Genomic DNA, 11,355 nt, shown 5'->3' on the forward strand with positions numbered 1-11,355 from the left:
CAAAATGCTTTGGGCCCCCCCCCCCCCCCATCCCATCCAAGTCCACCCCATGGGCAGTGCGCGCCGTAGGCGTGGCTTCGTGGGGAAGGGGTGTGTCCACAAAATAATACCAATTCATAAAACGGTGCACAGTAGTCTCCATTCTTCAAATTACGCCGCACAGTAGCACCACTACACCAGGTAGAGACCCTTTTACTCCTTACAGCGAACAGATTCCCCTTTTTACACATAACGGCAGACAGCGTGCACTTTTTACACATAACGGCAGACAGCGTGCCCTCGTTACACATAGCGGCAGACAGCATACACTTTTTACACAATGGCAGACAGCGTGCCCTCGTTACACATAGCGGCAGACAGCGTGCCCTCGTTACACATAGCGGCAGACAGCGTGCACTTTTTACACATTACGGCAGACAGCGTCCCCATTTTACACATTACGGCAGACAGTGTCCCCATTTTACACATTACGGCAGACACCATACACTTTTACACATAACGGCAGATAGCGTGCCCTTTTTACACATTACGGCAGGCAGATTCTACCTTTTTACACATAGCGGCAGGCAGATTCCCCATTTTTATACATAGCGGCAGGCAGATTCCCCATTTTTATACATAGCGGCAGGCAGATTCCCCATTTTTATACACAGCGGCAGGCAGATTCCCCATTTTTATACATAGCGGCAGGCAGATTCCCCATAGGGAAGGGGCGTGACCACATAATAGTGTCAATTCACATTACACCACACAGTAGTGGCGCTTATACACATTGCACCAGGTAGAACCTCCTATGCACACTGATCCAGGTAGATCACGTCATACACTTTGCTCCAGGTACAGCACGTCATACACTTTGCACCAGGTACAGCACGTCATGCACTTTGCACCAGGTACAGCACGTCATACACTTTGCACCAGGTACAGCACGTCATACACTTCGCACCAGGTAGAGCACGTTTTCATACACATTGCCGCTAGGTAGAGCACTTTATCATACACAGTGCACCAGGTAGAACACGTTATACACACTGCGCCAGGTAGAGCACGTTATCATACACATTGCGCCAGGCAGAGCATGTTATCATACACATTGCCGCTAGGTAGAGCAAGTTATCATACACATTGCATCAGGTAGAGCATGTTATCATACACATTGCCGCTAGGTAGAGCAAGTTATCATACACATTGCATCAGGTAGAGCATGTTATCATACACATTGCCGCTAGGCAGAGCATGTTATCATACACATTGCCGCTAGGTAGAGCAAGTTATCATACACATTGCATCAGGTAGAGCATGTTATCATACACATTGCCGCTAGGTAGAGCAAGTTATCATACACATTGCTGCTAGGTAGAGCAAGTTATCATACACATTGCGTCAGGTAGAACACGTTATTATACACAATGCGCATGGTAGAGCACGTTATCAGCCACATTGCGCCAGGTAGAACACGTTATTATAAACAATGCGCCAGGTAGAGCACGTTATAATACACATTGCACTAGGTAGAACACGTTATTATACACAATGCGCCTGGTAGAGCACGTTATTATACACATTGCACTAGGTAGAACACGTTATTATACACAATGCGCCTGGTAGAGCACGTTATTATACACAATGCGCCTGGTAGAGCACGTTATTATACACATTGCACTAGGTAGAGCACGTTATTATACACATTGCACTAGGTAGAGCACGTTATCATACACATTGCGCCAGGTAGAACACGTTATCATACACATTGCGCCAGGTAGAGCACGTTATCATACACATTGCGCCAGGTAGAACACGTTATTATACACAATGCGCCTGGTAGAGCACGTTATTATACACAATGCGCCTGGTAGAGCACTGAGGCACATTGCAGTAACCACTCACTTATCACCTCCAGTTGCACGAAGGAGCCGTTTGACACAAGTGGTTCCGCCCCCAGCAGCAACTCACTGACACTCACCATTTTTTCTGACAGCACAGTGCAGTGAGTGCACTGGCACAAGTAGCCAGACTGCGCCTGTAGTAGCCGCAGCCTGGAGGAGCTCTATGTGAAATCGCAAGCAGAGGCTGTTCTCTGGCAAGAAGGAGCTCGTCCAATCGCTTCCCCTGACGGGCTGGCCACTGCTAAATATACCGATAATCAGTTCCAACTGTGTCAAAGTAGTGGAGCCCCAGGTGCAATGGGAAAGTCAGTGTCACTGCACAGTTGTACTGATTACTGGTATATTTAGCAGTGGCCAGCCCGTCAGGGGAAGCGATCGGAGGAGCTCCTTCTTGCCAGCCTCTGCTTGCGATTTCACAGATAGCTCCTTCATGCTGCGGCGCAGGCTGGCTACTTGTGCCAGTGCACTCACTGCACTGTGCTGTCAGAAAAATGGTGTCAGTGAGGCCCTGACACTCTGAGCGGCCTCACATTGCACACACGGAGCTTGCAGCCCCCGGACATCCCGCATCTGCACCAGCTACTCCAGGTGAAGCGGAGCTGCGCAGCCCGGCCGGCTCCTGCTGGAAGGTAGTTGTCGGGTCTCGGTGGGGCGTTGAGCGGGTCCCGGGTAGGGGGGGTGGCGGCGGGCAGATCCGGAGCTGTACTCCCAGTCGCAGAGGAGGGTGCTGGCGGCAGAGCGGCAGTGGAGCCGGATGAGCGGGGCCAGTCTGTCAGCCCTGCAGCACAGATTCATGTGCTGGCGGGGAGCAGGATTCAAAGCGGGAGATGCTGCAGGCTGTGATTGGATGGAGACTACAGGAGGTGATTGGCCGAGGAAACAGCCAGTCACCTCCTGCATTCCGCTGACAGGCTTAACACATGCAAACACATATTCAGATGAGCGCGTCCTGTGGGACCCGCTCATCTTCTAAATGTGAGTCCTGGGCGGCTGTTTCTGGGTAAAATACGCGCCATAGCGCGTTTTTGCGATCACTGACAATAATGCACATGACACAATATGCACACACCGTAATGCCCCCTACACATTATGCCACACACTGTAATGCCCCCGACACATTATGCCACACACCGTAATGCCCCCGACACATTATGCCACACACCGTAATGCCAGGAATCGCAATGCCCGTTATACATTATGCTACACACTGCAATGCCCCTGATACATTATAGCACATACAATGTCTGTGACACAGTATGACACACACCACAATGATCCTGAGACATTATACCACATACCACAATGCCCGTGATATAGTATACAACACACCGTAATGCCTGAAACATTATGACACACACCGCAATGTCCGTGATACATTATGCCACACACCGTAATGCCCATTACACATTAAGTTCTACAGTAAGGCTTCCAATTACTTTTAAATTACCTGCTTGTTGCCAGGGGTTTCATGCACTTGGTTCCATGCACGGTGCCAGGATGTCATGCTCGTTGCCAGGGGTTTCATGCACTGGGTGTCATGCTCGTTGCTAGTGGGTAGTGCTTGTTGCTAGGGCCGTGCTCCCAGTGCCACATATGCTCCCAGTGCCAGATATTCCCCCACAGTGCCAGGTATATGCACCCAGTGCCAGATATTCTCCCACAGTGCCAGATATTCCCCCCCCAGTGCCAGGTATATGCCCCCAGTGCCAGGTACATGCCCCCAGTGCCAGTTATATGCCCCCAGTGCCAGGTATATGCCCCCCCAGTGCCTGCTTCCCCCCCCCAGTGCCAGGTATATGCCCCCAGTGCCGGGTATATGCCCCCCCAGTGCCAGATATTCTCCCACAGTGCCAGATATTCCCCCCCAGTGCCAGGTATATGCCCCCAGTGCCAGGTATATGCCCCCAGTGCCAGGTACATGCCCCCCAGTGCCAGTTATATGCTCCCAGTGCCAGGTATATGCCCCCAGTGCCAGATATTCCCCCCCAGTGCCAGGTATATGCCCCCAGTGCCAGATATCCCCCCCCCCCCAGTGCCTGCTTCCCCCCCAGTGCCAGGTATATGCCTCCAGTGCCAGGTATATGCCCCCCCCCAGTGCCAGGTATATGCAACCAGTGCCAGGTACATGCCCCCCCCCAGTGCCGGGTATATGCCCCCCCAGTGCCAGGTACATGCCCTCAGTGCCGGGTATATGCCCCCCCAGTGCAAGGTATATGTCCCCAGTGCCAGAACTGTCCCCCCAGTGCCAGGTATATGTCCCCAGTGCCAGATCTGTCCCCCCAGTGCCAGGTATATGTCCCCAGTGCCAGATCTGTCCCCCCAGTGCCAGGTATATGCCGCAGTGCCTGCTCCCCCGGCCCCCCCTCCCCCCTCTATGTGTTGGAGGGACACGAGCGCATCGCGCGTCTCTCCTGTGTCCCTCCTGGCTCTCCCCCCGGCCGGTCTAATGAAGGAAGTGCCGTTCGTAAGCCAATCAGAGCTCACGAACGGCACATGCTTCCTTAGACAGCTGGGGGAGAGCCAGGAGGGACACAGGAGAGACGCGCGATGCGCTCGTGTCCCTCCAACACATAGAGGGGGGAGGGGGAGCAGGCACCGCAGCAGGGAGGGAGAGGAGACCGCAGATTGACATGCGGACGTTCGTCCGCATGTCAATCTGTTCTAAATGCCGGCCGGCGGCTGTGGGCCCCTGAGTGCGGCGGGGCCCCAGTGCAATGCACTGCCTGCCCCGCCAGTAGTTCCGCCCCTGACGTGTGGCCCTACTGGAAGTCACGTTTGTCTCCTCACCGTCGACACTGGAGTCAGTATCCGTGTCGACGTCAGTATCCACCACCTGAGGTAACGGCCTTTTTAGAGACCCTGATGGTTTTTGAGACGCCTGGACAGGGACTAGCTGATTAGTCGGCTGTCTCATGTCATCAACCGTCTTTTGTAAGGAGCTGACACTGTCACGTAAATCCTTCCATAAAGCCATCCACTCAGGTGTCGACTCCTTAGGGGGTGACATCTCTATTATAGGCAATTGCCCCGCCTCCACATCATTTTCCTCCTCATACATGTCGACACAAACGTACCGACACACAGCACACGCACAGGGAATGCTCTGATAGAGGACAGGACCCCACTAGCCCTTTGGGGAGACAGAGGGAGAGTATGCCAGCACACACCAGAGCGCTATATATAGATATAGGGACAACCTTATATAAGTGTTTCTCCCTTTTAGCTGCTGTATTGTTAATAACCCGCCAATTAGTGCCCCCCTCTCTTTTTTACCCTGTTTCTGTAGTGCAGGACTGCAGGGGAGAGTCAGGGAGACGTCCTTCCAGCGGAGCTGTGAGGGAAAATGGCGCCTGTGTGCTGAGGAGATAGGCTCCGCCCCCTTCTCGGCGGCCTTTCTCTCGCTTTTTGTGAAAATCTGGCAGGGGTTAAAATTCATCCATATAGCCCAGGAGCTATATGTGATGTATTTTTAGCCAGCCAAGGTGTTTCTATTGCTGCTCAGGGCGCCCCCCCCTAGCGCCCTGCACCCTCAGTGACCGGAGTGTGAAGTGTGCTGAGAAGCAATGGCGCACAGCTGCAGTGCTGTGCGCTACCTTGTGGAAGACAGGATGTCTTCTGCCGCCGATTTGCCGGACTCTTCTTGCTTCTGGCTCTGTAAGGGGGCCGGCGGCGCGGCTCTGGGACCGAGCTCCAAGGCTGGGCCTGTGAGCGGTCCCTCTGGAGTTAATGGTGTCCAGTAGCCAAGAAGCCCAATCCACTCTGCACGCAGGTGAGTTCGCTTCTTCTCCCCTTAGTCCCTCGATGCAGTGAGCCTGTTGCCAGCAGGTCTCACTGAAAATAAAAAACCTAAACTAAAACTTTCACTAAGAAGCTCAGGAGAGCCCCTAGTGTGCACCCTTCTCGTTCGGGCACAAAAATCTAACTGAGGCTTGGAGGAGGGTCATAGGGGGAGGAGCCAGTGCAGACCAGGTAGTTCTAAAGCTTTCTATTTGTGCCCAGTCTCCTGCGGAGCCGCTATTCCCCATGGTCCTTACGGAGTTCCCAGCATCCACTAGGACGTCAGAGAAAATATATTATTTAATAATGTGTTTAGAATAATTTATTGTCCTGTTTTTTAATCATAATTGCCAAGTTCTCTACCTGGTGCAATGTGTATAACGGCGTGCTCTACCTGGTGCATTGTGTATAACGGCGTGCTCTACCTGGTGCATTGTGTATAACGGCGTGCTCTACCTGGTGCATTGTGTATAACGGCGTGCTCTACCTGGTGCAATGTGTATAACGGCGTGCTCTACCTGGTGCAATGTGTATAACGGCGTGCTCTACCTGGTGCAATGTGGTATAACGGCATGCTCTACCTAGTGCAATGTGTATAACGGCGTGCTCTACCTGGTGCAATGTGTATAACTTGCTCTACCTGCTTTCATTGTGTATGATGGGCTGGAGAATGGGTACTGTACTGGTGTGTGCTTTTGGTTGGGGGGGGGGGGGGGGGAGGGGTTTACGAGCAGGCTGCAGTTTTGCCTAGGGTGACGAGAAACCTTGCACCGGCCCTGCGTAAGAGAAACCCAAGTATTATTGCTAAATATCCACAGCAGTGTGAAAAACGCCCCAGCATGGGAGGGGCTGGACACGTACTGTCTGACGGACAGACAACCGCCTTGTTTGTTGTGCCGGAAAACACTTTCCTTTCCATCCAGACTGCAAGAGTGCGGAGCACAAAGAGTTAACCAGGGAATGTGCGTCAAGGCCCCGCCCAGAGGTGTGTTTAAGATGATGTCATTGATTCAATTCCCATTGGTGCAATCCGTAATGGAGGCGGAGCCTTACAGATCAGCAGCCAGCGTGCTGCTCCCATGACCATTAGAGCTGAACTTCAGTAGCGGCTGCTGCAGCTTTTTACGTCACTGTATGACTGACTTCGGGCAGGAGTACAGTCACGGGCCGGCATAGCAGAGATGGAGCAGCAGCAGCAAGGTAAGGTAGTCACTACTAGACTAAACGTGGCTCGGTACATGCATGGTAACTATTTAATACATAATGCATTTCCAATACCTTTCATGTGATTCCTCACCTAATATAAGCAAGCATGGGGCTTCAGTTACATACGATGTGTGCATTGTTTCCTTGTTCCAGTATTTTTTACTTATTGGTCAGACTCTAGTCTTTACTTGTGTGAGTTCTCCCTTCCTAGGCACAGTAAGAAGGGAACACCTCTAGCTGATGTCTCATGCAGATGTGCTGGAAGGAAGTGATGGGAGCTTTTTTTGTCTGTAAACGTCATGAATTCTGTCTGAGCTGCACCAGAGCACTTGGAATAGGGATTGTTGATCCCTATGGGGAAGTAACACATCTAGCACAGCAGGGAAACTGAATGCTAATCAGAGTTCTTAAAGAACCAGATAGGGCAAATGTCTAAGGTCGGGATAACTGCATGTAGCCCTGAGCTGGATCCTGGGGTACAGAATACTATACCGGCGGCCGGGATGTCGGCAGTCAGTACACCGACAACGGCATCCTGGCCGTCGGTATGCCGGCAGCGGGGTGAGCACAAACAGTCCCTTTGGGGGCTTGCTGCACCCGCCTCGCTGCGCTCGCCACAGGTTCTATTCGCACTCTATGGGTGCCGTGGACAACCATGAGTGGAAATAGTCCCTATTAGCCAGGATTCTGGCTGTTGGCATTGTCAGCGGTCGGGATACCGGCGTCTGTATCCTGACCGCTGGGATCCAAACCCTTGGCAACTTAACTGCATCCCTGTAGAGGGGGGGATGTACTAACCTTGCGGTGTATATCCCGCCACACATTGCCAGGCATCGCACCGATACTATCGCATATATACTTACATATGTGATTAGTATTGCGAAAGACAGCTCTTCTGATAAGAGCTGTCCTTCGTGATGCGCCCCGTTCCTGGACTACCAGGTTTATGATCTAGGAGTTCGTCTGCGGATGTACAGAAGAACGCAGTGGCCGCAGGCTATGCTGGGAGGGAACCAACCGGATCCTTCACACAGCGCTTCGTGGAAAGAAGCCCATAGGCTTCTATAGGGTAATGCCCCTATTTGACATTCATATATGACAAATGGTCTGAGTGCTTTTATACGTCACTACCTTCCTCCAGGGTGCTCTCTGTCACTCCTCTTTAACAGTTTATGCTTTAAGGAGAAAAAGTTTGCGTGCCAGCTGTGCACTATTGTACTATTAGATTCATGTAGGGGGAATGTAGCCTGCGAGAAGCAGGAGGTGTGAGACTTTTTGCGAGTTCTCTCGTTTTTTTTTTTTTTAAAGCGCCAATCATTTACATGGCAAAACCAGGTTTGATTGCTGCTTTAAAAACTGGGAGAACTCCGTCTTGCACTTCTGGCTTCTCGCAGGCTATTATGTACCCTCCATGGTGTCCGATATAAATCAGCCAGTTTTTCTGTATGAGGTCATACATCAGCTGTCCTGTGTGGAGCAGCAGTGGAAGGTCCTTGAAGGCTCTTATCTTTCTCTGTGGTCTTCCTGCTTTGGATAAATTCAAGTGAAATTGGATTATAAAGATCATATGTGGACAACCAGTTCTCCAGCTGTTGTAAAACTACAAGTCTCAGCATGCCCTGCTACAGTTTTGCTAGTGGGGAATGCTAAAGCTGTGGCTGTGCGTGCTGGGTTTTGTAGTTTCCCAATAGCTGGAGAGCAACGGGTTGACGGTAGCGTCTGGTTTCCCTTCATGGAGAGGACCTTTCCCATACGCCCCTGGGTCCATGTCACAAACTATTTGGAATAGTAACCTGTGGCGAGCGAAGCCGAGCGAGACACTGAGCCCGAAGCGTGGCGAGCGTACAATGGTGCATAGAAAAAAACAAAACCCTCAAATGAACGAAGAAACCATTTAGGTGCTGTAAGGGCGGAAGTTCTCTCCTGCCCTTTCGTTATGTTACTTCCAGGTCCTGCTCACGAAGGGAGCATAGACACTACCACAGGTTGACCAGTCCTAGTATAGATTAAGTCTTAGATGAAACATATGTATGTGAGGTTTATTTATATGGACCTGTTTGGATCAAGACCTCAAAACGAAATCTGCAGGGCCAGTAGATATCTGACAGTAACACTTTCTCTCTCTTTCTATTCTACAGCCCAACAGCAAGTTGTGACTCTGAACAATGGTGTCACCATGCCCCTCCTTGGTCTGGGTACATTTCGTTTGCGAGGGTTAGAAAATCTGATTCGTGCTGTAGATGCTGCACTGGAATGTGGTTACCGCTCATTTGACACCGCCTCTGTGTATCGCAATGAGGGTGACCTGGGTGAGGCTTTGCGCCAGCTCCTGCCTAAGTATGGATTAAGCCGCTCTGAAATCTTCATTACTAGCAAGCTATCGCCTGCTGATCTGGGTGCAGGTGCACGCGAAGCTTGTTTGAAGAGCTTGACTGACTTAGGCTGTGACTACTTTGACCTCTATTTGATTCATTGGCCAGGGAAGCAGGGCTGGCGGAGTGATGATTCCCGTAACAGAGCCACTAGAGAAGAAAGCTGGAAATCCATGGAGGACTTATATCTTGCTGGCATTATTAAGGCACTGGGGGTATCCAATTACACGGAGACTCATCTGTTGCAGCTGTTAGGGTCATGCCATGTGCTACCTGCTGTGTTACAGGTGGAATTTCATCCACGTCTCCGACAAACTGCCCTTCTCCACTGGTGTAAGCAAAATGGGATCCACCTGCAGGCGTATTCTTCTCTGGGATGTGGGGAACTTTTGGAAAAGGAAGAAGTGAAAAAAGTGGCAAACACCCATGGTCGCACTCCTTCCCAGATATTGCTTAAGTGGGCACTCCAGCAAGGTGTGGGAGTCATTCCCAAAGCCTCTGCACCTGAGAGAATCAAAGACAATTTTAGGGTGTGGGACTTTGAAGTGAGTAAAGAAGAGGCTGAGTATCTGAGTGGAGATGGCATAGAGAGGAGGTACTGCTGGGACCCTACTGGAGTGGCATAGCATTCTATTCTGATGGCATACACAAACTGTGTCTTTACCTTAGCTGCCACAAGTGACAAATTCTCTCTATGTAAAACCAAACATGCATGCCTTTAACCAGATGAATGTGAAAATGGTAATTTTATAGTTATTTTTTGGCTATGGTTTCCCTCTAGGTTGTACCTATAGTCACATATATACATATATAGGCATATATAGTGGACTGTATGCACTTTTTGCATAGAGGGCCAAGGGACCAAAAAGAGCAAAATGTGGCTTTATGGCCCTGATGTAGACTCCTTATTTATTTAGGGCCTAATTGCGATTTGAATGCAAACCCAATGGTTTACATACAAATCTGACAAAAACAGAGAATTTGATGGCAGATGATAACCACTTGGCCCATCTAGTCTGCCCATGTACACATTCATGCTAGGGTTTGTTTTTGTTGGGAGCCAGTTAACCTACCAGTATATTTTTGGATTGTTGGAGGAAACCGGGGTACCCGGAGGAAATCCACGCAAGTACGGGGAGAATATACAAACTCCACACAGCTAGGACTGTGGTGGGAATCAAAGCCACTGTATTGCGGATGTGCTGAACTGGTCTTGAGATATCGCTCACAGTCCCCTGTCAGCCACAGTATGATTGACATGCTGTGGCATTTGGGGTGTGACACCAGGCACCGTTCTTCTTCAAAACGAACGTGTCGCCCCCATTTTGAAGACGTGATGGGACCAGGATTTACGTTGTCTGATGCAAACTTACTGGTCTTGGGGGTCCAGATCCAACGGCCAGTCTTAGTATTACCTCTTTTCCACTAGTATGATGCGGGTCGCAGCCGGGAGCCTGACACGGGTGCTACTCGGCTGCAACCCGCATCAGAGCAGCCTTTCCCACTGCACTCGCCAACCCGGCATATTGCCGGGTTCGTGACGCTGCTGGTGACGTGGCAGGGGCGGCGCTGGGAGATCACATGATCTCCCAGCGCCGCCCTTCCATACACACGGCTTCCGTTTGTACTGCACTGCTTACTGGGTTGAACTTGTGTTCAACCCGGTAGGATTCCCGGATCACTTGATCCGGGTTTTTGCAGAGGGAGCCGTTTCCACTAGCAAAAAACACATTTACCCGTGTTTTTGGAGCTAGTGGGAAAGGGGTACAAGTTTCAGATTACGCAGTCATTCTGCTGCCTGGATAACTCACGACCGATGATTGCGCCCTCAGATGCAGCACTCAGATCTCGCAAATCCATGCAGGAGGCGTCTATATCCTACAGACGATTACTGCTGCATTTGCATTTTAATTACACAGAATTACACAGCCGCTTCCTTGCGGTAGTGCAATTCCATACAATCATGAATTAGGCCCTCAGGCAACACTTGGATTTTGCAGCTGCTTTGGGTAAAATTAATCCAGATATTGTCCAGCTAATGAAGCTAGCATGCTAAAGCTATAACAAAGCTACAACAACGACTGCTTGGACTTAAATCTTGTGTCATGTAAACC

At 50.7% G+C, this 11,355-nt stretch overlaps 1 protein-coding gene across 1 annotated transcript; it reads left to right on the top strand.

Annotated features, from left to right (window-relative positions):
* Positions 1–6,683: 6,683 nt before the first annotated feature.
* On the top strand, positions 6,684–9,966 carry LOC134970042 (uncharacterized oxidoreductase YtbE-like). Its single transcript, XM_063946150.1, has 2 exons — positions 6,684–6,863; positions 9,008–9,966. The coding sequence occupies exons 1-2, from the start codon at positions 6,845–6,847 to the stop codon at positions 9,865–9,867; spliced, it is 879 nt and encodes a 292-aa protein (XP_063802220.1). The 5' UTR covers positions 6,684–6,844; the 3' UTR covers positions 9,868–9,966.
* The last annotated feature ends 1,389 nt before the right edge of the window (positions 9,967–11,355 follow it).

Source organism: Pseudophryne corroboree, chromosome 11, assembly GCF_028390025.1.
Source record: "Pseudophryne corroboree isolate aPseCor3 chromosome 11, aPseCor3.hap2, whole genome shotgun sequence".
Taxonomy (NCBI): domain Eukaryota; kingdom Metazoa; phylum Chordata; class Amphibia; order Anura; family Myobatrachidae; genus Pseudophryne; species Pseudophryne corroboree.